At 53.1% G+C, this 26,649-nt stretch overlaps 2 protein-coding genes and 2 non-coding genes across 14 annotated transcripts; 3 read left to right on the plus strand and 1 right to left on the minus strand.

Annotated features, from left to right (window-relative positions):
- Positions 1 to 1,535: 1,535 nt before the first annotated feature.
- Positions 1,536 to 21,766, plus strand: AGBL5 (ATP/GTP binding protein like 5). 11 transcript variants are annotated; one of them, XR_003684809.2, is made up of 17 exons: positions 3,058 to 3,209; positions 3,564 to 3,654; positions 4,319 to 4,579; positions 4,801 to 4,972; positions 5,292 to 5,455; positions 6,029 to 6,206; positions 6,466 to 6,644; positions 7,076 to 7,532; positions 8,016 to 8,185; positions 8,502 to 8,637; positions 9,301 to 9,500; positions 10,915 to 11,129; positions 18,421 to 18,576; positions 19,811 to 19,923; positions 20,209 to 20,255; positions 20,738 to 20,868; positions 21,242 to 21,622. XR_003684809.2 is itself a non-coding variant. In XM_036027753.1 (16 exons), exons 3-16 carry the CDS (start codon positions 4,365 to 4,367, stop codon positions 21,411 to 21,413), a joined length of 2,658 nt encoding a protein of 885 aa, XP_035883646.1. In that variant the 5' UTR covers positions 2,820 to 3,209; positions 3,445 to 3,498; positions 4,319 to 4,364; the 3' UTR covers positions 21,414 to 21,622. The 11 variants fall into 11 exon arrangements, 8 of the variants coding, with proteins under 8 accessions (XP_035883647.1, XP_035883648.1, XP_035883646.1 ...); XM_036027753.1 differs by lacking the exons at positions 3,564 to 3,654; positions 20,209 to 20,255 and adding an exon at positions 3,445 to 3,498 and having other exon boundaries at positions 2,820 to 3,209; XR_003684807.2 differs by lacking the exon at positions 3,564 to 3,654.
- Positions 2,201 to 2,289, plus strand: TRNAY-GUA. Its single transcript is given in 2 exon segments — positions 2,201 to 2,237; positions 2,254 to 2,289. It is a non-coding gene; the product is annotated as a tRNA-Tyr (tRNA).
- On the plus strand, positions 2,635 to 2,707 carry TRNAA-AGC. Its single transcript has one exon. It is a non-coding gene; the product is annotated as a tRNA-Ala (tRNA).
- Positions 21,628 to 22,933, minus strand: OST4 (oligosaccharyltransferase complex subunit 4, non-catalytic). The gene is made up of 3 exons (XM_028515371.2): positions 22,783 to 22,933; positions 22,542 to 22,679; positions 21,628 to 21,869 (listed from the first exon to the last, which is right to left on the minus strand). Exon 2 carries the CDS (start codon positions 22,676 to 22,678, stop codon positions 22,565 to 22,567), a length of 114 nt encoding a protein of 37 aa, XP_028371172.1. The 5' UTR covers position 22,679; positions 22,783 to 22,933; the 3' UTR covers positions 21,628 to 21,869; positions 22,542 to 22,564.
- Positions 22,934 to 26,649: the final 3,716 nt, after the last annotated feature.

Below are 26,649 nucleotides of genomic sequence, written 5' to 3' on the forward strand. Positions count from 1 at the left end.
TCCCAACTATGTAAATATGTAAAAATAATAACTTTAAAAAGTTAACAAAAACTATATATATATATATATATTCTCCATATATATATATTCTGGAGAATAGAAAAGTAAAAATATGGACAAAGGTTTATGTTCCAGAACATTTAGTGTAGGAGTATTAACAATGAAAATTTGAATTTAAACTGTATCTGACAATAAGATGAATATGTTTAAAAATTGTGGTGAAACTAAAGGATGAGAAATGGCAATTCAAATGATTCCAAATAACCTGTGATGACATAATAAAATGCCTGTAATTAATTGAGCTTAATTTATTGAAATGTCAGCTATAATAAAAATACAGAAAGCAAGTATTGACAAGGAAGTGGAGAAACTGGAACCCTCCCACATTGCTGGTGGGGAATGTGAGATGGTTCAGACACTGGAACATGGTCTGGCAGCTCCTCCAAGAGTCAAACATACAATTACCTTGAAAACCAGCAATTCCACTCCTAGATAGATAACCAAGATAACATATATCCACATAGAAACTTGTGCATGAATGTTCATAAAACCACTATTCATAAAAGCCTAAAGATGGAAATAGCCCAAATGTCCATCAAAACAGTTGAATGCATAAGCAATGTGGTACATCCATAGAAGGGAATAGTATCCAGCCATCAAAAAGGAGGTGATACTGATACAAGCTACGACTTAGAGTCTCAATAACATAAGTGAAAGAAATCAGATATAAATGGTCACGTTTTATGATTTATTTTCTATGAAATCTCCAGAATGGACAAATCCATACAGACAGAAAGCAGACTCGTTGCCAGGGGATGTTGGTGGGGAGTAATAGCTTAAAGGATACGGATTTTGTTCTAGTTTCTAAACAAGAGTGAGGTGGGAATTTGCACAACATTGTGAATGTATTAAATGCCACTGAATTGTTCATACTTTAGAATTGTTCATGGTGTTATATGAATTTCACCAAAAAATAAAAATAAAAAGCAACATAAATATGTTTTGCTACCCAGCTCTGTTCCCAGCCCTCACCCTAAAAAAAAAAAAAAGGTGCTAAACACCCCAAGCTAACGCTCTAGAACAGCAACAGAGCAGAATTAAACCAAGATGTTAACCTCCTGCTTTGCGGGTGGGCGCAAAGCCGTGTTGTGCTCAACGATCTCACAGACCTCGGATTTAAAGCTCAGCCTAGGAGAACCCATGAAATGTCGGAGTTGCGAGGGGCTTGAAATCATCACCTGGATTTGCCCAGGGCATCGTGACTTCAGGTTGGCCCCAGAACTGGAAATGGAGGCCAGGTCCTCCCGCACACCGATCCCACCAGCAAGGCTTCGCAGAAGAGTTGGGTTTTAGGTTGATTTCTTTATTTTTAAAGCCTGGGAGCTTCTAATGCGCAAAGGATTGCGGGCTGGTTTTGCAGGTCCTTGGAGGCAGGTGCAGGTGTGAGCCGGATAGGGGCGGGGGCCGGGCCGGTTAGGGGCGGGAGACCAGTGGGCCTGGCCCTGCCCCAGGCCCCCTCTCCCCGCCCGCCCCGCAGTCCCACAGCGCGGGGTTTCGGCGCAACCGGATCCCGCTCCTTCCTGCAGCCCTCGATCAGCTCCATGGTTTGTATCTTTCTTGCCCTGGTCAGGACGGACAGATGCTGACAAAACGTTGGTTAATTGATGGAGTGAATGCGTTTCACACTAGGAAAACAGTAGGATTTTATTGGCGTCCTCGGAGAAAACGCGAAATAGCAAAAGCAAGCGGTCAGAGCCGCAAAGCGGGCTTGCGCTTTGCAATTGTAGAGCAAGCACGCGTACTGGACCTGCTGGTCAATGCTGCCCAGAAACTTAGGGTTGCGGGCGGGATCTCTAAGCGTCAGCAATACTATAGAAGCCAATGAGGGCGGGTGGGGGTGGGGGGGAGCGGGGAAGCGGGGTGTCGGGTTTCGGGTGTCTGTGTATTGTTTGGTGGTGTGGAAAGCAGGGGAACGGAAGGGAAGTGTATTGCCCGCGTTTCCTCCATTTGGGTTGGGAAGCGGGTGCTTTACTCGCACTATAGTCTCCGGCTTGCTCTGTTCTGTGTGGTCTGGAGGGGCCCGGCCGGGGTAAGCTTCTTTAGAAGGTGGAGTCTGGACTCTAGAAAGTTCTAAACATCTCGAGTATCGAGCCCTGGGTAAGTATTAGAGGGTAGCCGGCAAAGCACGGGAGCAGCGGGGCCTTCGATAGCTCAGTTGGTAGAGCGGAGGACTGTAGTGGATGAGCTGTGGCAATCCTTAGGTCGCTGGTTCGATTCCGGCTCGAAGGACTTCGGATCACTTTTTTTTTTTTCTTTTAACTTCCATTTAATTCAGTCCTCTCATGAGGAAAAAGGCAGACTGAATTTGCGTGAGTAGCCGATGTTCAGTAAAATATATTTGTAGTAAGTACAACCCTGTTGTGAGTTAAATGCAGAGACATTCACATGTGTTTTAGTTTAAACAAGGCTTTATTACTATTGCTTACGTGTAGTTATTCCTGCTTTTTAAAAGTTTTGCCCACGATTCCGCCGTACTCTGATGTTAAATAAATATCTTGAATTTTGGTTGGTCTACCGGTTAGTACACAGCTTGTAACAGCCTGTAGGGTAACGGGAAGGCCAGTACTAACAGCCGGGGGATTAGCTCAAATGGTAGAGCGCTCGCTTAGCATGCGAGAGGTAGCGGGATCGATGCCCGCATCCTCCACTTGGTTTTTGCCCACGCGCTAGAGGATCTCCGATCAGCGAGAAATCGCCGAACCGGTTGGGCGTTTGTAGTACACTGAGACACGGCAGGCAGTGGTAACTTTCATACTTTGTCCTTTTTATTTGAAGGTAAGTCCTTTCCAGTTTACTTCCTGGTCATTTTGTGTTTCCCTCCTCCCCACTGGCAAGCCGTTAACTATCTTCCGAGAAAACGCGGGCAGAACCCTCCCGCCGTGCCGAGCCCCCAAACGGCACTGGCTCAGGCACCGGTCCGCGTGCAAGGGCGCCCTGCGCACTGGCCAATGGCAGCGAGCTTTACTGGGCGGGTAGCCAGCTGTACATGTGGCCAATAGGCGCGAGACTTCTTGTTTCCTGGCAGAGCGGGGTCCCGGCACCGCGGCGCTAGGGTTTTGTTTGGGTCCTGGGGAAAGGGCCCGGGTGCCGGGGCCCGAGGTGGCGCCTCGCTAGCGGGAGAGGGAGCGGGATCACCGGCCCAGAGAGAGGTGAGGGGCTCCGCGTGGAGTGCGGGCCCCGCCCGCCCCGGCGCCGCCCCCTTCTCTGCCCTTTCAGCCCCGAGCCCCTCTGGAATCCCACCCCGCCCCTCAACCCTGCTTTCCCGGCCCCACCCCCCCCACTCCGGTGGGCTCACCTCTGACCCCTGTTCCCGGCCTCTTCGCCCTCCCTCTACTGAGAGTCTGTTTTGACCCATTCCATGCCTCCATACCCCACCCCGCCCAGGGCCAGCTGGGTCCTTCAGAGTTGAGAGTCGAGAAGTCACCCCCCTGTCCCCAGGTGGGTCTCAACCAGCCACTTTTTGGGGGGTACTGACAACACCCATTATTCACCCCAACTACCAGAGTAGCCTGTTCAGGGACTCCAGTGCTCACAGGGCTGGAGAAGGGTGGAAACAGACCTGTGCGCTAATTGGAATTGAGCTGCAGTCTCTAGGTGAGCAAGTGGCTTCCGCCCAGTTTCCTTTGGCTTGTCAAGGCCACACTTTTCTAGTTTTTTTCCATAATAAAAAACAAAAAAGGAAAAAACAGCCCTTCCAGGGCTCAGGGGAGCAACAGAAGAACGCCTGGTCAGTATTTAATGAGGACAAAGGAGTGGAGACAAGAAGCTGCCCATTCAAACTTAGAAAATGTGGTTCTTTCCACTCTGCTTTGCTGGGGAGGCGGGGGAGGTGCAATCTAGGAAGCAGAGATCCCGAATGGCCCCTCTTTCAAGATGGCCATGTGTCGTGGTGGGTGTATCAATATCTTAGCTAGGTTTAGGTAATCTGACCTAATTATATTTTCTAATCTTTAGGCTTCAAAGAAGCTTAGAGTCTAGTATGTCTTAGTATTTCTCTCAACCTAGTTAAGCCACTGAATATTTCATTTTGGAATAGCCAAGCTGTGGTAAAATGGAGCCCTTTTAGGTCAGTTGTAACCCTTAGTCTGGAGACAGAATACCGCTTGGCCTTTAATGGAAGACCTTGTCTGGCAGGGAGAAAACCTCTTGCTTCCTAGGGCACTCCCTAAGAGTAGCTCTCATTTATGTGGAGATACCCAAGAAGCTCGTTTTCGTTTTTCCTCCCCCCCCTCCCTAACCGGCGCCCCCTTTTCCCCAGCTCTCAGGGCCAGAGTGCGGCAGGAGGATGCGTTCCCAGCCCCGCCATGGAGCTGCGCTGTGGGGGGCTGCTCTTCAGTTCTCGGTTTGATTCTGGGAACCTAGCCCACGTGGAGAAGGTGGAATCTGTGTCCAGTGATGGGGAAGGAGGAGCAGGCGGGGCGTTAGCCCCCTCCGGCAGCACTGCCTCTTCCCCCGACTATGAGTTCAACGTGTGGACCCGACCAGACTGTGCTGAAACAGAATTTGAGAACGGGAACAGGTAAGAGGAGAGTGCAGGAGGGTGGAAGAAGGAACAGAGAGGCGATGTCCCTGCCCCCACACCTGTGGTCAGCCCTTTGACTTACAGTTCATAACGACACACCACCCACCCTGCCTTCTCTTCTAGCCCTCCTCCCTCCCTCTCTCCTTACTACTCTCCTACACGCCCTCTCTCCAGCCCTCTTGGACCTAATGACCCGTCTCTCCAACTCTGGCCTTCAGGTCATGGTTTTACTTCAGTGTCCGGGGAGGATCTCCAGGGAAACTCATCAAGATCAATATTATGAACATGAACAAGCAAAGCAAGCTGTATTCCCAGGGCATGGCCCCCTTTGTGCGTACACTGCCCACCCGGCCACGCTGGGAGCGCATTCGAGACCGGCCCACCTTTGAGGTAAGTTATCCATGAGGAGGAGAGAAAGACTTGGGTGCTAAAGGTGGAAGAGGGAAAGGGAAGAGGACTCAGTACTGACCACTAGGCAGGCAGGACCCCGGGTGTCAGCGCCAGCTTTCCCTGCGGTGCTAGCAGGGGTCCAAGATGAGTCCTGTCTCAGGAGACCTCGGAGGAGCTGGCTGTCACACGGGAAGTCTCAGAGGGAGGGAAGTTGGTAAATGGGGCGGGGGTGTGAGGTCACCAGTTCTGGTGACTTCAGTGGGATCTTTGTGGTGACACTGATGGCTTGTTGGCCCCCCCTTCCTCCTCTGCTGCTCAGATGACAGAGACGCAGTTTGTGCTCTCCTTCGTTCACCGTTTCGTGGAGGGCCGCGGGGCCACCACCTTCTTCGCCTTCTGCTACCCCTTCTCGTACAGTGACTGCCAGGATTTGCTGAACCAGCTAGACCAGCGCTTTCTGGAGAGCCACCCTACCCACAGCAGGTGCCAGCCCCGTTCTGACTCCTGCCACACGCTCCTGGACCAGACAGCACCTCCGCTACTTCTGGAACTTGCCCTCAGAGCCCTGAACCAAAACTTCATCAGTTCTTTTCTCTGTACAGAATGTGGGACTTTGGGTACCTCTGACAAATACTTTTCTGTGTGACCTTGCTCAGCATACCGCCACTTACTCTACTCACCCACCTGTCCAGGTCAGGCCCTTACTATCCCAGCTCCCGTCAGTCATCCAGAACTTGGCCAGCACTGCCATTGCTCAGCACACCTGTGTTCTGTCCCAGTAAAGGGCAGCTCTCTCTGTCTGTGCACAGCAATCCATCCTCCGGAGCCATAAACTGGGGCGGGGGGTGGGGGGCAAGTTCATCCCGTCCTCTACTTGGCATTCTGGCAGCGCACACCCGTCCAGATCCTCGGCCTCCTTTAACACTGGGAGGAGCTGTAAGGCCCCAAAGGTCAGGGCGGAGCACCAGATCCTGCAAATCCTGGGGACATGACAAGGCCCACCTATTGCTAGGACTTGAGGGACTTCAGCTGGCTTAATGAGTTTTACCCCTGCAGCCCCCTGGATACCATCTATTACCACCGGGAGATCCTCTGCTATTCCCTGGATGGACTTCGTGTAGATCTGCTAACGATCAGTTCCTGCCACGGGCTTCGCCAAGATCGAGAGCCCCGCCTAGAGCAGCTGTTCCCTGACATCAGCACCCCCCGGCCATTCTGCTTCACGGGCAAGAGGGTGCGTGGGAGTAGAATAAAGGCAGGACCCTGACCTGTCCCCAGTCCGGGCACTGTTGATAGCTTTAAGCCCTCCTCATCTCTAGGCGTCTTAGACGCAGCCTCTGCCTGCGTCCTGGGACAAGCGCGACAGCTGCCACTCCACTTTACCAACTCAGCCAGCTGGGAATCCAGTGGCTGCTCTTCCGGCCTCGTCCCGCCCCTGCCCCCGCCCTCAGCGAAGTGTGACTAACCTAATGACTGCTCTCTTCTCCGGTCAGGTATTCTTCCTGAGCAGCAGGGTGCACCCTGGGGAGACGCCATCTAGCTTTGTCTTCAATGGCTTTCTGGACTTCATCCTTCGGCCTGATGATCCCCGGGCCCAAACCCTACGTCGCCTCTTTGTCTTTAAGCTGATTCCCATGTTGAACCCTGATGGTGTCGTCCGGGGCCACTACCGGTGAGAAGCCTCCCCAGCCTCTCTGGGCTGGTCCGGTGTCCCTCATCCCTGCATCTCAGTACTGTCAGCCTGTCATCTACCTCCTCCTGTGTCCCCGGCCCTCTTGTACCCCAACAGGAGCAAGCCCGTGTAACTGTCCAGGGACCCGAGAAGGAGTGGGGTCCCATCTAGTGGCGCGCTCCGGGCGGGGCGGAGCTAGAGTAGCCGCAGGTGCACCCGGGAGCTCTCCTTAGGCTTCGGTGCAGGAGTGGTGGCCGCAAGAGGAGAGGGCCTGTCCTCGGGTCTTTCTTTCCCGAAGCCGCTCCCGCCTCTCGTTGTGTGCTGCCTCCCAGAGTGTCCCTTCCACCTACGCTAGTGTCTGCCTCGCTGTGCGGCCCTCGCAGGGACCCTGCCGCAGGGAAACGAGCTCCGCGCTCCTTGTCTCCCCACAGCACAGACTCGCGTGGAGTGAATCTGAACCGCCAGTACCTGAAGCCCGATGCGGCCCTGCACCCGGCCATCTACGGGGCGAAAGCGGTGCTTCTCTACCACCACGTGCACTCCCGCCTGAACCCCCAGAGCCCCTCTGCGCAAGAGCACAGTCCTCCTCTCCCCCCGGCAGCTCCCCTTTCTGACCTCGAGAAAGCCAACAATCTCCAAAACGAGGCTCACCTTGGGCAGTCATCCGATGGGGATCATCCTGAAGCCTGGACGCAGACTGAGCCAGCAGAAGAGAAGGACCACGGCGTGTGGATCATGCCGCACCGGTCCACCGGGGCTGAGCAGCCAGCCCCCGACACCATCCCCCCCACAGAGAGTGGGGTCGCTTACTATGTGGACCTGCACGGACATGCTTCCAAGAGGGGCTGCTTCATGTATGGAAACAGCTTTAGTGATGAGAGCACCCAGGTAGGAGCCCGCAGACTTGAGGGTGAGGGTGGGGAGTGTCGCAGGTTGGGAGACAAAGGTTAGGCCGTGAACAGAGGGAAGGTGACCTTCTGGCAGGAAGGCCTGTGGCCGCAAAAGGTGGACGACTTCTGAACAAGCCGCAAAGGGCCAAGAAGGGATGGCACTGGGGCCAATTACATCATGACCTTGCAAGAGTGTCACGCTGTCGGCATCGTAGTCTTTTCTAGAGTTTGGGAAACCAGGGGAGAAGGAAAATTTTGCATTATTGGAGAGAAGAAGCTCAATGCTTAAAAAGAGGTAGAATTGCACCTTTCCAACACCTGGAAATAATGTCAAACATTCCGTGAGAACTCAAGAAACGCTTCTACTGCTGATGGTTGTGAAGGTATCTAAGTCACATGGCCCCATGCTTGCCATCTCTTCCTTGCCCTTGTCCCTTCTTTCTCTGTTTCTTCTCAGTTCCTCTTTTCCTCCCCCAAACAGGTGGAAAATATGCTATATCCAAAGCTCATCTCCTTGAACTCGGCCCACTTCGACTTCCAGGGCTGCAATTTCTCAGAGAAGAACATGTATGCCCGAGACCGCAGAGACGGCCAGTCTAAGGAGGGGAGTGGCCGGGTTGCGATCTACAAAGCCTCAGGGATAGTCCACAGGTTGGAAGGAAACTCAGATACGGTTGTTGAAATCGCTTCCCTAAAGAAAGCAATACCCAGTCCAGGGGGGTTTGAGGGGCAGGGAACGACCCAAGTCTTCTCAAAAGGCAGGCCCGCAATTAGCATTATTGGTGTTAGTCTGGGACTCCGCCTTTTGGGGACTTCTCGGGTGTGTAATACAGTGCTGAGGTCAGTTGCTGGTTGTTAGAAATTAGGACTTCCTGTTTTTGTCCTTTTTAGACCACATAAGCTGTCCCCCATAGCTCTGTCCTGATTCTGCCCAGGTAGGACACTGATAAGGGTCTCTGTGTCCTAGCTACACACTCGAATGCAACTACAACACTGGACGCTCAGTAAACAGCATCCCTCCCGCCTGCCATGACAATGGTCGTGCCAGCCCCCCGCCCCCACCGGCCTTCCCCTCCAGATACACGATGGAGTTGTTTGAGCAGGTATGAGCACGTGGGATAGATGGGGAAGAGGAGACCCTCAGAATCTGGGAAAGCCTTTGTGCCCACTGCCTGACTCATGTCCCCTGGAGAGAGGCTCGCCACTGTCGCCCTCTCGCAGCAGCGGTTATTTTCTCAGCCAACAGCAGGCCCCTGACTGCGCTAGTACTCAGAGGGTGGGTGGACACTCTTCCTGACGCCAGCGCCCCCCAGCACAGAGAACGCCCTAGTGTGCCCGTGTCAGGTTCTTGGCCTCTGAGCTTGTCTCCCCCCCCTAGTATTGGATTAGTTCGCTCCTGACTAAAATCACCCCCTCTACAGTGGTCTTGGTGGTCCCTGGTGTCCTAGGGCACACGAGAGGAGTAGAAAGAGCTGTGGGTTATAGGAAAGATCCAAGTGCCTTCTGCTGGGACAGCTTCCTGGTGCCGGCCAGAAAGCACACCTGTCCCAGATTATAATGGATGAGGGCCCCCAAATGAACAGTGATGAGGAAGTGACTCTAAATCCACTTGTGATGAACAGCCTAGCCTGAGCATAAAAGTTAAGCGTACCCATGGGACAAATCGGAGGTCTGGCCTCCTTCCCTTCCACGGTGCTGTGCACCCCCTCCCCAACACCGCGGCCTTGGTTGGAAGACCAAGAGGTTGAGCCGAGCGACCCCCACAGGTGGGACGAGCGATGGCCATTGCGGCTTTGGACATGGCGGAGTGCAACCCGTGGCCCCGCATTGTGCTGTCGGAGCACAGCAGCCTCACGAACCTCCGGGCCTGGATGCTGAAACATGTGCGTGGCATTCGAGGCCCGAGCAGCACTGTGAACGTGGGTGTCAAGAAGAGAGGCTCTCGAACTCCGCCCAAAACCAACAAGTAAGACCAGCAGGGCGGAAGGGGGGAAGGGCGTGAGAGTGGAACAGGGCTCCAGGGCAAGGGACTCCCAGGGATTTGTGTTCCTTTCCCACTTCCAAAAGGACCACGTATTTTCAGAGTAGGTTAAAATTAGTAAGATTAGTTCAATTTTTGAAAATGGGATCCCCTTCCCTTTTATTTTGAACGATGTACAAGGTCTCTCCAGACAGTATCCTCCCATGTGAGATGAAAAGTAGGTATTTTTTTAAAAAGACACAAGAAACGCTGTGCATAGGACAATGACACCTCAGTCCCCTTCAAAGTAGGCACCTTGGGACCTCACATAATTCTCCAGTCACCATTAGCTGCCCTGCCATATTTTCCTATATCTCATCGATAGTCTGAAATCTCTCCCATTTCAAAGGTATTTTAGTTTGGGAAAAGCCAGAAGTCTCAGGGTGCCATAGGGGGTGCTGAGTCACCTGGGTGATTTGATGTTTCACACACACACAAAAATGCACAAAGCTTTACACATGAGTGGGTACATTGTTGTGATGAAGCTGCCAATTACCAGTTGTCCATAGCTTTGACCTGAATCATCCAAATAGCTTCCACAGAGGAGTGTTCAAGCTTAACACAAAATCTGATGCAGATTCGTCGCTCTACTCAGTCATTTTGAATGTGACGGCCACACAGTGCACATGCTCACGCAGTGGCACCTATTGCCTCCACTGACTAGTGCAGTGAAGTCATTGTTCACACATGCGCATTCCAGTCCACTCTCCGTGGCTGCCAGGTTACATTGATGTTGTGCAAACTGTTCTCATTAGATTAACAATGGCTGGACTTTTTCTGGACAGACCTTGTATATTAAATATATAGGTAACTCTGCATATCTTTTTACCTTTAAAACTCTATGCCATGTGGTTAATTGAAAGATGCAAGAGAGAAAATTAAATCAGGTAGGGACGTTGGCCTTTTTCTGGACAGACTTCATACTTCCCAGATACCTGAAGCCAGGCTAGGGGTCTCCGTGCTCCAGAGCGCTGCACGAAGTTATGGGGGGCGGGGAGGGCAGTGCTTGGCCTCTGGCTGTCGTGAATGCCTGACTCAGGGCTCCGAAGGCCAGCGCCAAGGCAATGAGGGAGGAATCTCCTGGGAGTTTAAGCGGCCCAGGGATGGCCCTCTGGCTCTTGGTGTGTTTTCTGCAGGAGCGTATATATATATGAACAAGGGTTTCTAGGCATTCTTGAGCTCAGTGGGTGTACCCAGGTTAGAGACCTCGGACGTCACAAGAACTCTTCCCTTCTCCCATGGAATGAGTTTCTGTGCCTTTTCACCCCAGAGGTGAAGGTTTACTGAGCACCAGATCATGGGGAGAGACTTGGGGTGCAACCCCCTGGCCCATGGTGAACTCCCATGTGCTTCTTTGCAGCGGGTTGCCTGTTTCCTGCTCTGAAAACACCCTGAGCCGCGGGCGAAGCTTTAGCACTGGCACGAGTGCTGGCGGGAGCAGCAGCAGCCAGCAAAACTCTCCACAGATGAAGAACTCCCCCAGCTTTCCTTTTCATGGCAGTCGGTCTGCGGGGCTGCCAGGCCTGGGCTCTAGCACCCAAAAGGTCAGCCACCGGGTGCTGGGCCCCGTGAGAGGTAAGCTAGTCTGGGAGCCCCTGCGACAGGTGTTCAGTTGTTTGGGGCATTGTTGGGGGCAGTGAGAGCGTGAAGATACACACTTGGACTGGTGCCAAGGAGTGAATCAATAAAATTAGTTTGTAGCAGAATCTGCAGCCTCTCCTGCGACCTTGGTGTTTCCCGCGGCATGAGCTCCAGAGCGGTGTTGTGTGCGGCACAGGCGGGTGTCTGCGCTCCGGCACATGTTGGGAGACGGGAGCTTCCAAGTGTAAACCACTAGGGGAAGCAGGGCCCGCTGGGACGTGGAGCCCCCTGCTTCCACGCCAGCGTCAGGCCGTCTTGTTGGAGGAAGCATAAGGAATGGCCCCACAGCCCAAACTGCAGCAGTGTAGAATGGCGGAGGGTCCTGTCCCGGGTCCTGTGAGCTGAAATTGTTCCTGGCCTCAGAGCCTGCTCAGAAAGTGTTAGGAAAAGGACTCCAACTTTTCCAAAGAAAAAGGGAACTACAGACGGATTCTGTTGGAGGCTTAAACGCACCAGGCTAGCCTCTTCCAACAGTGACCACAATTGCTCGGCCTGGCATCAGTAGCTCTAGTTTGGCCTCATGAGACCCTGCCTGATAAAGACAAGAGATTCTGGGTCACAGTGTATTCCAGAAACAGAGGGTCCTTTAGGCAAAGAAGAGAAAAGGACTATGGAGCCATTTCTCCGCAGTTGGGGGCAAGGCTGGAGCAGTGCCACCTGTGGAAGCACAGGGAACCACAGGTCAGCGTTGTCTGCAGCTTATGGGCCGTGGAAGCCTTGCCAGAGCACAGAGGCTTGTAAAGTGTTACACTTTCCTGGTCTCCAATCCGCACTCATCCTTGCTAGCACTTCCTGCGCCTCAGCTTTGGGTGCACACCAGCACAGGCACTGGGTTGTTGCTGACGGCACTAGTTAGAGCGGCCACAGAGGAGAGCAGCGGTCCTTCCCAGCTTTGACCAGTGCGCTGTTCGACCTGCAGCCTGCACCGTAGTTACCTTGGCTTCTGTTCTGGGCCCCACTCCTTGAGAGTGGTTCTTCACTGGAAAAGGGCACTTTCGCCCACTGTGCTTGAAGGAGCAGTAAAGTGATAATAGTGCCTTATATTTAAGTAACACTAAACAGTGAACAAAACAGCATCACATATATTTCCTTTAACCCTCACGAGGACCCTGTGGGTTGAATGGTGTTTGCTTCTTTCTCAGTGAGGAAACGGAGGCTGTTTGATGGTGCCGTGTCTAAGGCTGCACAGCTATTGAGTGGCAGGGTTGTTCACACGTAGGTTTTTCATGCCCCGGTATACCCGAGTTTCCCATCTTAAATCTGGATAAAGTTTTTTTCCTTCTAATTTATTTTCCTCTTAACTCATAGTTCTTGGGAAGGAATATCAGCACTGTAAACTCTCCCTCCCTTCCTACAAAAAGGAGGGAGGCAAGAGCCTGCTCTGGGTCCTCGCTGGAGGATTCCGGGCAGCTCTGAACACCTTCCCTGTCTCCCTCCCAATGCAGAGCGCTGTATCAAGCTCCTTGAGTGAGGGACGTGAACTGTGTTTCTCTATTACTTCCCCAAATAACAGAAAATAGGCATAGTCAGTACAAAGTGATTTCCTAGTTGGCTGATTTGAAATTTAATAGGATTCGAAGGACAGCGGACACAACATAGAAGCACACACACATTATAAACATTCAGGGGACTCGGGAAGCCTCTGTCACAGATAAACACAAGAGCAATTAGCCGAAAAATGTTTAGTTGAGAAATGACTTTGACGAATGTGTGGCGGTCTGTGGTTTGACAAAAACATTCCAGAGATGAGACGGACAGCCAGGACCAGCGCTGCTCTGCAGAGAGGGCAAAAAGCGTACTCGCTGGCTCGGGGGCCAGGCCCTTTCCTGCGGAGGTCGGGTGAAAAGAGGTGGGAGGAAGAAGACATGTCTTGAAGACAAAGACTATGAGTTAACAAGACAGATGTGCTTCTGAGGATGATGGGAACAAGAGACTTGTGATAAAGGAAAGACGTGAAAAGAGCCGTCTGAACTGTACATACCGGGCAGGGGAGCAGAGGCGGCACCCTCAGAGGGGTTCGTACACGAGAAGACCGGCGCCTGTCCCAGGGCTGGGCAAGGAGAGGCGAACACATGTATTAGGAACGGAAGTGGCAGGGCTCAGTGATGCGGGAAGAGCCACAAACTCAGCTTCGGGGCTGCCAGCTCAGGGAGAAGACCACGGTGACGCAGGGCATTGCGGGAGGAAGGGTGGTGGCTCCGTCCCCCGCAGACCTGCGTGGACAGCACGGACTGTCTATGTGGAGACGCTCTGCAGGCAGAGAAGTGCCAAGCCGTGCGAACGGTGACGTTGGGTGGGACCTAGGAGTCCCCCCACATACACACACACACAGGTGCAGGTGAAGCCAAGGGAGAAGCTGTGTTCCCCAGGGTGAATGAGCTTAGAAGCCAGAACAGAGAGCTGGTTTGAGTAAAGAGACATCCCAGGGGCTTGAATAAATATTTGTAAGAACTGAAAAAACTATGTCTGTAAAGCAGAGGGGTCAAGAGGCTTGCTAACAGTACCAAACCAGGAATCTGTGAGGGGTGAAAGGTCAGATCCTGAGGATTTCGCCTCCTGTGTTCTCTTGGGCATTTGCCGGTGCTGCGGTTCTGCTGCTGCATCTCAAGTCCCTGCTCCGACTCCAGGACGGGAGACTGCCCTGGCTCAGGACAGGGACGCAGACTGTGGTGTCTGGACTTGGCGTCTTGGGCCCTTGGAACAACCTCTCTGTCTAGTGTGACGTGTCTGTAGTATAGCTTCGGGACATTTCCTTGTTGCACACATCTGGCTCCTTGGCCTCGGCCACATCTGGACACACTTGGAACACACTTGGTGTTCCAAGACAGGAAGAACACGCCCCTGAGGTCTAACTATAAAGCAGCTATGCTTTCCAAACCCCAAAATGGGATTGCAATTTGATAAAGGATTTTTTTTGTCTTGTGAAGTTATTTAGAAGGAAATTTCCACTAATGTATACAAAGTTGTATCACATTTATACACTTAATTAGTGACTATCCTTTATTGGCTAGAACAAAACGTGAGATTGGGCTATCCAGGGAATTTCAGGAAAGATCTAGGCAGCCCAGTCAGAAGCTTAAGGCAGAGGTTCAGGGGTCTAGTAGCCAACTTGCGGCGAACAGGAATGTTCCCGGGGCAGAAGGCTGGAGGACTCTGAGGAAGCCTGGACTCTCGGCGCCCCTGACCACAGTGCCAGGACCCTCTTTACCTCCTCCTCCCCCGCTGCCAAAGAGGCTGTGAGCACCGCCTTCCCAGACCTGTGGTCAAGTTCCCATCCTCTGGCTCAGAAGCAAAGACGGCATTAGCAGCAGCTGCTGCAGAGGAGGAGGAGGGAAGGTCACTGGGAAGTACCTAACGCAGTGACGGAGTGAGGCAGTCAAAAGTCTGCAGGATACCGGAGTGATAGCAGGTGCAAACAGAGCTCAGAGGAGGACTGGGGGAGGGCAGCAAGGTAAACCGGCACCTCTTACTGGTTATGTACTGACGAAAACAGGGCAAGGACTGGGGGTGGGGGGGTGGCGCAGGGGCAGTGAGATGCCCAGAACACACAGTCTAAGAAGGCACGTGCTCTCGGGCTCAGGCAAGGGCCTCCTTACGTTGTGCACCCTAGATGCCTTACTCCAGATTAGTCCTAGCCCTGGGTTCAAGGAGCAGCCTTAAAAACTGAAACATATGCCCTGGCCCTCAAAGCCACCCAGTGGGATACTGGGGTAGAAGACCAGGGACTTAACGCTGAAGTCTTCAGCTGCCGTCCTGTCACCGCGACTCTCACTCCTCCCAGCCCTGGCGCTTACACCTGAGGTTATGAGAACCGTTTCCCAGCCTCTGAGCTCAGTGATATCTGAGCTCAGCTGACAGACAGCGTTTGGTAGAGAAGCTCAAGTCCAGTGGTGGGTGGAGGTCCTTCGAGAAGTGAGTCAAAGGACACAGGAAGAGGGCCTCTCCGCTGTCACCACTTCTACTCTGTCCACTGCAAACAAAAGCTTCGTGCTAAACAGCACAGCCAAACCTACTCAATGGCAGGAGACGTCTCCTGGTACATCCATCTATTCCCTCACCACCTAGCACTGTGCCTGGCACTGCATGATCAACAGATATTTGCTGAACAAATAAAAGGCAACAAGCTGGGAGGTGGATGAATGCTTGTCTCACCCTCCCACCCCTTGGGGGGGCATGTATCAGGTCTGCAGTCATCCCGGGGGTTCAGTAAGATGTGGGCTGCTGCACCTCGGGAGAGTTCCCAGGGTGTCTGGGGGGATGACACAGGACCTAGGCACAAGTCACACACCTGCCCCTGTTCATCCGAGACCCTAGAACACCCACTCTGGTTCATACAGTGCTGAGGTCAGTCTAGCTCTTCCTCTCAGGACTACCCTGCCACTCCAAAGTGGAACCCACAGCTGGTTACCATAAAACATCACCTCACGCCCTGGCCGCTGTGGCTGCAGCCTGCAAACAGAAAGGAGGCCGGTTCGGTTCCCGGTCAGGGCACATGCCTGGGCTGCAGGCCGGGTCCCCAGCTGGGGGCATGTGAGAGGCAATGAATTGATGTTTCTCACCTGCATCGAGGTTTTTCTTCATTTCTCCCTCCCTCCCTTCCCCTCTAAAAATAAATAAAATATATCACCTCAAAACCTCTGGAAGCAGAGCTAATCATGTATCACTCTTAAACCACTGTTTCTATCACTCAGGACCAAGAAACAACCGGGTTGGGGCTCCTCCCTTTAATTCTTGTCTCTGAGGGGACTAAGTAGGCCAAAAGCCAAAACTCGAGAAACGGCTGTGTGCTCACATTGCCAAGTTCACAGGCAGGCCTGGTCAGGTCTCGAGAGAGTCTGTTATTACTTGAAATGCTATCTTTAAATGCCTTCCACTTTCCCAGTCAGGCTTCTCCCCTAAACCAGACCTTGTCTTCTATCCTGAAACTCTCCTTAGGGGCGGGACTCCTGAGTTGTAGCCTTAGTATCTTTCCCATGATCCCTACATTTCACACTTTTTTTTTTTACATCATTTGCTTGTTTAGCTTCATACCTTCTTGGGTATCACACAGTTTCTTGGGACCTACAAGTCCCAAAGGCTTTCGCCCATCCTTGCTTGTTCTTTCTCATCCTTTCTTGGGACAGGCGAGGCCTCACCCCTTAGTATATTTTCAACGTGCTTCTGTGTATGGAGGTTTCTCAGGCCATCTGGAAACCTGCTGTTTCCCCCTTTACCGAGTTCATTGCTTCTGCCTACTGTGTACCATCCCTTGGACATCACGGTGACATCCCTGTCTTACCCAAAGAATGGCCCAGGCCTGGGCTCGACAGCATCCCCGTCATTGGTGGCGGGTAACGTTTCGGGTTACCTGACTGTGGGCTTGCTTCTCTGACTTCTGTGGTCTTACTGGCATTGCTGTACCAGCTCTTACTAGCCCCCTGAGTTCCGGCTGTTCTGACCCTTGGCTATAGTCTTAGATACTATATCCAGCATCTCAGCAAACTCAAAGCTAGAGTAACTTCCATCTTCAGATCTCTCCCTTTCTTCTAGTCCTTATTCATGTTAATATCAATTTTTAAAAATGTTTTGGAACCTCCTAGAAATTGCCTTATTACTGCCAGTTACTGCTCTGTGTAGCTAGACAAGATGAAGTTATTATCACCTACTTCTTAAGCCTTTTCACATCTGACATATGTTGCTTCATCAGGTGTCAACTGGCATCCTGAAACTTCCATCAAATTCAGCTCCATGAATGCTAATAGCTCATTCAGTTTGGGAGCACCTGGCACCTGCCACCCCTCTGTGCTGAGGAAGGACCCGCCAAACCCGAAAGCCTTCCTACCCTGTCTAGTCGCCACTTCTGCCCGTGGGCCAGCCCCTTTCAGAGTCCGTCAGAGTGCAGCTCTAGTCACAAGGGATGGACCAGAGGGCTGCCCCGTGGGGCATAACCACAGGCCCTGGGCCGAGGACTGAGCCAGCGCGTGGTCTACAGTGGGTGTCTGCTCTTTAGTAAACAAAACACTCAAGGTCTTTGTCTGACAGGCACTGGGATACACAGTGTTAGACTCAAATTCTAATTAGAATATCGGTAAACATTTATTGAGTACTTGGTATATGCCAGGTACTATTTTAAGTCTTTTACATGTACTAACGTATTTAAGAAGACAGAAACCGTAAACAACTACTGGCCAAGTAAACAAAGAACAATGAAGAGAGAACAATGCACCCTACCTGTACTGGTCAAGGAGACCTCACAGAGGTGACATTTGAGATGGAATGCTGTCCAGGAGGAAACAGACATTGTGGAGGAACCTCATGGCTAGCAGCCCCAGAGGTTGTAGCGGAGGGCGTGCAGGACCGCTCGGCAGCCCACTGCGGACGTGCAGACTGGAATCGCCGTGAGCAGGATGTGAATGCTACGTGCAAAGGTTTAGACTCTGTCCTTCAACAGATCTTCATTGTCTCCCCCGTGTCTGAGCCAACAGGACTTTTTTTGGTCAGGTCTGTTTCAGAGTAACAATTTTTGGCACCTGTGTAAAGGATGGCTTGTAAAAGGGAAGAGACCAATGGGGAATTTTTTTTCAAAAGCCTGAATTAACGAAAGGCCTGTGTCTGGACACTGTCAATGGCAGGGGAGAATAAAGAGGGAATTCAAATGAAGGCAGAGGCAGGACTGTTGACTGGGCTAAACACAAATCTCAACATGAGGGAAGAGCTGAAAGATGAAATGACGTTTCCAGCAGATTCTTCACATAGAACAAAAGGAAGGGTGGGAGAATGGGTTTTGTTTGGGTCATGAAAGGCGGCCAGGCAGAACTGTCCAGTGGACCCTTAGAGCTGCAGTTTGGGAGAAAGGGCTAGAGGGAGACTTGGGAGATGACGGTGTGCTCAGCAGGAGAGGACCAAGGAGCGAGTGGTGGGCAGCCGCTGCCAGCTCAGGAGCAGAAGGGTAGTTGAGGAGGAGCCGTTAGAGGGAAGAGGAGAGCCTAGGAAGCCAAGAGTGAACTGGTGGGGGAGCTCGTTATCTCCAGAGCGGTGAAGCAGCATGAGGGCTGGCCGAGACCTGGGTAACTGTACTAGGTATTAAGGTCTTTCCACTCATCTCAGATACGCTTCAGACAAGGGGTGCTGGTGTGATGACAGGCTCGACAACAGGCCTCTTCTGACCAAGGACAGTTAGCGGGGCAGTGGAGTAACAGTGCCTCACTTATTTGTCCTTTTATCTGCTTGTGTCCCTTCCACGCAGAGCCCCGAAACCAGGACAGGAGGCGGCGACAGCAGCCACAAGCACATCGCCAGACTTCAAGCAGCCTGGCCCCATCCCCAGCTCCACCCAGTTCTGGCCCAGCCTCCTCACGCAACATGGGCTCCTGCCTACTGCCCAACTCACTCAGCATATCAGGTTGGTGCCCACTGCCACTGAGATCTAGGTTGGCCACTGTCCTTCCTTACCACGCAGGGCGTGGAGTAGGCTCCTGACCAGGCCTGAGGAAACCTCTGCAGCTTCATCACCACCTGACCTGGTCCTCCTCCTCGACTTGGTGTAACAGAGGCCACTCCAGACCAGGGGCATCAGTTATCTTACCAGATTATCCTAAACCCCGGCCACCCACGCCCTGGTACAGGAAGCTGGAATGTAATGAATGTCTTGGTATAATAACAGTTACCATTTACTGAGCGTTTACTCTGTGGCAGGCGCTGCTCTAAGCATGCCCTCTCGGTTAATTCCCACTTTTACAGTTGAGAAACCTCAGGATTTTTCTTACCTTATTGCCGTTCCCTGACTGCGAGAGCTGGGCAACACCGACACACTGCAGCATGAAAGCAAGCATAGGCTTTTCCCGTCATCACTGCACACATGTGACCATATTCTCCACACAAAGCCTGGCCGCCTGCTCCCATTTCGTTATGTCCCAGCTGTATAAGCGACTGGATGAGGATGATTTCTGAGACTCCAGTCCAGCATCTCGTACTTCCCTCAGAGCCTGCTGCTCCTAGTCCGCTAATTCTTGTCACTGGGCAGCCCTCAACCCGCCTGTCGTGGGTACTGCTGACTTGATCTTGAAATGCTCACACATCTGACTGGAACAGGCTCTGAGGTCTATAGATTCGTAGTTTAGTCTGAGTGAGTGCTGACACATGCTCTGATTTGTTGCTGCACCCCTCGGACCAGACTAGAGCATACCAAGCTTCTCCACCAAGGAGAACCACTTCACCACCCCTGGACATTTGGTCGTGTCTGGAGACATTTTTGATTTGTTACAAATGGGGAAGGGGTAGAGGCCAGGGATGCTGCTAAATACCCCACAATGGCACAAAATGTCAATGTTGCCAATATTGAGAAACCTTGATCTAAAGGAAGTTACCGCTTCTTCTCTATGGTCCCTGCCTGGCATCAGTCTTCTTTTCTTTCTTTTCAAAAGATTTTATTTAGTTATTTTTATAGAGGAGAAAGGGAGAGGGAAACATCAATGTGTGGTTACCTCTCGCACATCCCCTACTAGGGACCTGGCCTGCAACCCAGGCATATGCCCTAGACTAGGAATCAAACCCACAACCCTTTGGTTTGCAGGCTGGCACTGAATCCATTGAGCCATACCAGGCAGGGCTGATAATCAGTTTTCTTTGTTCTCTAGGGAACAGCTGCTCATTCCTGTCCTCAGGGGACAAGCCAGAGACTGTCATGGTGATTGGGAAAAGTCTACTAGGAACTGGACCTCGGATCCCCTGTATCAGGACCCGGATGCAGGTAACGTCATCAGGTCTTCCCCCACCCCCAGCATAACAGCGTTGGCAGAGCCCAGCGAGGACCTGTTCGGCGGGGTAGCAGGTGGGAGAAGGCCCAGCACTGCTTTACCCATCCCCGCCCGTATCAGAGCTGCTCTGGTGTCTGTCTGTCCAGCGTTCCCGTGCCCTTCAGCCAGGTCTCTTGCTTGCTTCCAACCCATGTTCCTGCTGGATATACCCCAACCTCAGCCTGCTAGTTTTGGCTTCGTCTGCCCCTGCCCTTAGCTTCTCCTCTCTTTCTGCCCAGACCTGCCCGAGGAGAGTTACCGCCAGGAGGGGTCCCGGATTCCCCAGGTAACACATCTGGTTGTTGCTCCTAGGAACAGCTGTGCCACCAGCTCCGATTCAGTCCAGATCCCTGCGTTAGGTTGGCTAAAGTTGGGAACAGGCAGAAGGTGGCTGGATGATGGGTGAAGCGCTAAGCTGCCCTGGCCAGGCTGAGGCACAGAAGGCCCTAACGAAGATCCACCACTCCCCCAACGTCTTTCTACACAGTACTGCTCTACTTATCCAGATCCTGGCCGTAGTGTAGCCACGGAGGTTAAATGGCAGATCCTTTTGCCTCCCCTAGTTAAATAAGACTCAACATACAGTTATTACAGATTGAACCCAAGAGTCTTAGCATCCTGCCTTACCCTCTCAGCCAGGGGCAGTGCCCAGGAATTCAAGGCCCAGTACCTGTGCTGACCGCTATACCATACCCTCACTCACGGAAACTCTAGAAGCAAAAATATTCATGGGAGAACCCAGCCTCTTAGCCCATCCCCTATCTACAGGCTAGGCCCAGGCTGGGCCGGGGCTCACCGCCGACTCGCAGAGGGATGAGAGGCTCTTCGGGCCCCACATCCCCTACCCCCCGGACCAGGGAGAGCAGTAAGCCAGAGCCAGGACCCCAGTCGGCACCAGGGTGAGCCCGAGGGTCCAGTCCCTCACCCCTCACCCCACCTTTTTTTTTTACCCCTTCATTCTCATTTCTGCCATTCAGAATCATCATTTTCCTTCCCTACTCCTTTTGACCCCAACAGGACTAAATGTCCTTTTAAAATCTAGCTCCCTGATTCCCCTCCACCCCCCATCATGGCCTCAGTCTCCACTCCAGTGTACAAGAAAACAGCCGTTAGGGACTAAGGCCCAGGAGCTTGCTGGCTCCAGCATCAGAACACCAGGCAGCAGTCACCCGGCCTGTCCTTACCCTCCGCGCCGCTCTCGTTCCCAGCCCCTGGCCACCACACCGGGAGAAGGGCAGACTCCCAACCTGACTCCTCTCTCCTCTGTTGCAGGCTGCCTCAGGCCGGGCCCCCGCGGCCCCACTCTGCCCCTGCCTTCTCTCCTACTTCCTGCAGTCCCTCTGACTCTCAGCCTCGGACTTGTTACAGCGGGGGGCCCTTGCGCCACCCTGAAGTTTGTTTTGCCCCTAAATCTCCCCCACTCACTGTTTCTCCCCGGATCTGATGCCTTGACCTTCATGCCCAGGACACAGCCACAAGATGGGGGACACAGTGAGAAATGTGCTAGTCCCCTCCCTCAGCTGCTGATTCCATGGGACCACGGTAGCTCCTGGGAATGCCAGCCACACTGTCCTGAGGCATCGCAGAGCGTCACCTTGAGACAGGACACAGCAGGGAACATGCCACCCCTTCCCTCCCTCAACAGCACAAGACTTTGGGACCACAAAAAAATCTATATTTTTATATCGGGGGGAGGGAGTAGAAAAGAAAGCCCCTATACTGGGCCCTACTCAGTGGCAGCTTCTTGTTCCATAGGGTTAAGGAAGACTTTCAGGAAATAAAAGTTGTTTGGAAAAATCCAGGTGTAGTTGCTTTACATGTTGTGCTGGGTAGAAGGGATGGAGTGAAGTGTGAAGGCCCCTCACACCCTCCATCTTGCCTCAGACTATTTCCTGGAACCCTGGAAAAGAGGGGGAAAGACCCAAGGTAAGGAAAACGCCGCAGCTTTCCCCTGGGGAGATCCTTCAGGAATCCACGCCCATCCAACCTCTCCGCCCTTCACACTCTGACCCACACCTAAGGCTTGTTTCCAAGCCCTCGGGTCGCCCCCCCCCCCTCCCCCTGCTCTAGGACTTGGGTCTACAGTCACCGATCCCTAATCAGCATTGCCCCTTGCCCCAGAACGTGGAACAAGAATTCTGTATCTTTACAATCCCTCACACACAAAAATATCTGCCTAAACGTAAGTCTAAATAACCTTGGAAACGTGAGGACTATTTAAGTGAAGAGCTCAAATCCTCACTCGTGAGTGGCACCCTCAGTTCCTTGATTCCTAGCGGTGTCAGGGCCTCCTCGTGCTCACACCCCTACCTGGGGCATCCGGGGACCACCTGAAGTTGGGACTGAGGGGAATTAGCGAACCCACCCCCATTCTAGCAAGGGGACAGTTTAAGGGCGAGGGGCAGGGCCCTGCAAATCTCGCCCTTCCCTGCGCGGATACAGAGGCCCGGTTCTGGATTGTATCGTGCGTGGCCCAACACTTTCTGACTTGAAGTTTCGATCCCTGTACGCCCTGGCAAGGCCTCGCCACTCCACTCTCCAGGAGCTGGGCGCTACAGCCCCGGACAGTTACCTGGGGCGGAGAAAGCGCCACTTTCATTCCTGCTTCTTGGGATTGTTGACGGCCACGTAGTGATAGAGAACCACAAGCAAGAAGAGTGACACGCCCAGCATGTTGGCAAAAATGGCGAGCTGCACGTCTGTAATCATCCTGCAGAGAAAAGGACGGACTGAGCCTCCGACCGGACCCGTCCTCACCTCCCCGGCCCAGCCAGCACCAAATGGGCCGTGGGCCGCGCCTGCGTGCTTCTCACCTGACCAGCGGGCTCGGTTTTGACGCGGTCTGCGCCCTAGCACGAAGTAGGAGACCAGAACCGGAAGTTTGTTGCACCAGCTCTGTCCCGGGCCAGGCACTTCCGGCCGTGTGGCGCCGAGTGATAGGTCTCTCTAGCCCTGCCTATCTCGCCTGCTCCCCCCTGCGCTCTCACAGGGGGCGGGGTCTCGGGTGGGGCTGCGCAGACACCGCACGCGTCGGGACGCAAGGCAGGGCACAGCTGGTCGCAGCTGGCCGCAGCTGGCGCAGCCGGGGATGTGGTTAATAGCGCTGTGACCGCCTCCACCGGAGACGAGGGGTGCGCGCTAGGGGGAGGGTGCAGCAGCGGGCCGGGCAAGAGGCACGGCCTGACCCTAGACTCTGACCCCGCTTCCTGCCCTGACCCCCCGCGAGGCTGTCCACCCTTCGCTTCCCGGCCCGGCCCAACCAGGTGCTTCCTTTGGGCTCTGCCCTGAGGGTCCCCTCCCTGGCCACGGCAGCGGGGGAGAGCGATGAGAGGCGGTGCAGAATGGAGATAGGGCTGGGGCAACTGGGTGCTCTTCTCAGACCAGTCTTTCTGCCCCACATCCAACAAGCTGACCGATCCTGCCTGTGATCTAACTAACCAGTGCCTCCCTACCCTGCCTCCTCCTCACCACCCCACTCCGAGAAGTAGGCGTCGGAAATAGGGCGGACCCTCCTGAAATCTAAACCCAAACTTTGGGACTTCGGCCAAGTGGGAAATCACCCCCCGGATGTTAGGGAGGGGAGAGAGGAGAAAGGGTCGTGGGGTCGGATCAGAATGGGTCACGGAGGAGAAAGAAGAGAGATGACTGGGTAGATGTCCGAGGGTTTCCAGTGAGGGGAGAGGCGCTCTGGGGCTCTACAACCCTCTGCCTCTAGCCAGAAACTGCTCCCCCTCACTCCTTGCTCTCCCTCAGTTTAGCCATAAAAGGGAACGGCACTGAGCCAGGCTGGGGCCGGGGGCTGGGGGCTGGGCTGGGCTGGGCTGTTGCTCTGGAGCTGTCAGGGTAATGGAAGCCAGTTGCTTTGCGGTAAAGGGGGCCAGGGCTCAGGGGACGCTTCTGCCTCTTGGAGCCAAAGAAAACTACAGGAGCTGCTATGGGTCTGGAACAGCTGGATCAGGGGACCAACGTGCCGCCTGTATGTACAGTGAGCTAGGGTACACTAGCCTAGAGTGGCCCTCTGTGGCCTGAGACCATCAGCAATTTGTCCTCCATGCTCCAGCCCAGTGACTCCTAAACTCAGTCTCTGCCTTTAGTAGCCTGTAGTACCTCTGGCCGCCCCCGCTCACCCCCAGCCCCTACCCAGTATTTCCCAGAAGTTTCCTATTTAAGTCCCAAGCCCGTGTCTCCGCCACATAACCTTGAAACCCCAGAATGTACTTCCTCAGGTGTCCCTCGGTGATCAGTCTGTTCCAAGCTCTGTTCCGGGAGAGTGAGGGTCTTCACGGTCTTAAAGGATTACTTACACACATTATGCTTCCTGTCTCCTGGAAATTTGAGGCAGATTCAAGTCCAACCAAATCTTCGTCCTACTGTTGGAACAGCACTAGGCCCTGGAAAGCAGACGCTCTAGACTGCAGATGACATGGGGCCCTTCCGATGTTCAAGGCTGTCCTGAAACCAGCTGAGCCAGGTGTCCAGTGTCCCAGATTGTCAAAGCTGAGGGCGCCTTCAGGCTCATTTTATAAAGAAGGAGACCGAGGCTCAGAGGTCATTGGTTTGACCAAGGTTCTACAACTGGCTCGAGACAGAGTCCCCTGACTCTCTATTCCATGCTGTGTGTCAGACTGTGGACTCAGTAGCTTATCCTGGGCCAGGGACAAGAGGAAAAGGATTTATTTTAGAACTGCCCAGAAATGTCCTTCACCTCCCAGAACTACCTGTGCCTAGGTCAGTGAGACTTTATCAGCCTTGAATGGGTCATTTGGTCCAGTGGCTGGAGGAACTGACATGAAAAATGGTCTCTAGGACCAGACTAGACTCAGCTAAGAACTAATAAAACTTGACAAAAGCTTGGGGGAAGAGTACGTGGGAAATGAGACAGGCGAAGCCTGTCTGGAGGGGTTACTGTGTGATTAGTGTGACATTTGCAAGCAAAAGACAAGTTCAGGATTAGACCCAGGAGAGAAAAGGCAACAAGGCCTGAGAAAAGGGGGCTGGCCCCCGAGTCCAGGGCGGTTGGCACCTATAGGACTGCGTGTGTAGGGAGGATGGGAGGAAAAGGGAATTGTGCATTTGAGAAGGGGTGGCCCTGTGCCCAGGAGTCCCCACAAGCTTGAACTCCCATCGGGGTTTGCATTACCCAAGACCCGATTCGTACTTCCCTCTTCTTCCTTCCCAATATTCAGTCTTCCGACAGACAATGTTAGACATAAAACATCCCCTACTGCTGGTGTCCCCTGGTTGTCCTGGCCCTGGGCACCTGAGCTCCCTGCTCAGACCGCTGGTTGACTGAACAGAGTTAGTTCCTAGTATAGCCTTTGGCGCTAGACCCTTGGAGAGCCTATAAAAGAGATATTGTCCTAGTGCCCCATGGACGCAGCCTATTTTGATCTCAGGAATTCTTTGGAATCCAGTTGCTTTGGAAAGCATGGCTATCTGCCAATACCAGCACCACCGCTACCACACTGCATTCTCTCTAACCGCGGTCTCCGTTGCACCCTGCTTGCCCTGTATGCCGGGCCCCCCCGGAGCAGCCAGGGCCACCGATTCATCTGAGATTTCACAGACATGCATGTCAGTCTCTAGGTCGTGGCTCCTCATTATAGGACTACAGGATGTGCGACCTACTGCAGTTGTGTCTCAAAGCCAACATGTGTGACTTGACACACTTAAAATGTAACAGATTTTTATTTTTAAAGATTTTATTTATTTACTTTTAGAGAGGGAGAGGAACATCAGTGTGTGGTTGCCTCTTGCGTGACCCCCCAGGGGCACATGGGCCGTACACTGGGACCTGAACCGGTGACCCCTTGGTTTGCAGGCCGGCTGTCAATCCAACTGAGCCAGGGCAAGACATAACAGATTTTTAAACTTAAAGTGTCAGGCAAAGGAATGGGTGACAACAGGGCAGTAATAAGGTGGCTGGGATGACTCTTCAGGTTGCCAGCAGCCCCCTGAGGGGAGAGAAGAGGGGAACCAGCAGAAGAAGAAAACCCACAGCAGTAGCCAGGGCAACCTGTGGGGAAGCGGTTGGCTTCCTGCCAGGGCCAGGCCTAGAACTGACGCTGAAAGCTGAACTTTCCATTGGCAGCAGCTTTGAAACTGGGGTCTCCCAGGACCACTTCCTTCAAGTCTCCCTGTGTGCTGGTCGCCGCACCTCTAAGGGGTGGCCACAGACTTCCATTCCTGCCGGTTCCAGCGCGCACTCTCGCCACCCTGCCTGTTCCTTACATCCTGCCCGCCCTCAGGACCCCATTCCGGGCCAAGGAACCTCAGAGGCAGCTCACGCAGAGTCACGTTGAAGACTTGGTGGCACCCTGTCATGGCTTCCCAGGATCGCCCTGCAGGTGGTTCCCAGAGCCAAGACCCCCATTTCTAATCATATCCTGGCCATTTATTTCCATTGAGATGTGTTCGTCTCATCCCGACTTCAGTACAGGCACACCTTGGAGACATTGCAGGTTCCATTCCAGACCACGGTAATAAAGCGAGTATTGCAGTAGAGCAAGCCGTAATCTTTTTGCTGGCGGAAGAAGTAAAATTTGTTAAAATTTGCAAGATTTTTGATTTGTAAAAAAAGGCAGCATCTATGAAGCACAGTCAAGTGAGATGCCCAGATGTTTCAAATAAGGTCATCTTCCTTTCTCCAGCCCTGCTCCTCCTCTCAGTTCGCCCACCCT

Source organism: Phyllostomus discolor, chromosome 6 (assembly GCF_004126475.2).
Source record: "Phyllostomus discolor isolate MPI-MPIP mPhyDis1 chromosome 6, mPhyDis1.pri.v3, whole genome shotgun sequence".
Taxonomy (NCBI): Eukaryota; Metazoa; Chordata; class Mammalia; order Chiroptera; family Phyllostomidae; genus Phyllostomus; species Phyllostomus discolor.

Bases quoted from the DNA above. Each gene is read 5' to 3' on its own strand.
- AGBL5 (XM_036027754.1), top strand. From the start codon at position 4,365: ATGGAGCTGCGCTGTGGGGGGCTGCTCTTCAGTTCTCGGTTTGATTCT. The intron at 8,186-8,501 runs GTTGGAAGGAAA...TCTGTGTCCTAG, and splicing joins GCCTCAGGGATAGTCCACAG to CTACACACTCGAATGCAACT. The intron at 8,638-9,300 runs GTATGAGCACGT...CGACCCCCACAG, and splicing joins CGATGGAGTTGTTTGAGCAG to GTGGGACGAGCGATGGCCAT.
- OST4 (XM_028515371.2), bottom strand. From the start codon at position 22,678: ATGATTACAGACGTGCAGCTCGCCATTTTTGCCAACATGCTGGGCGTG.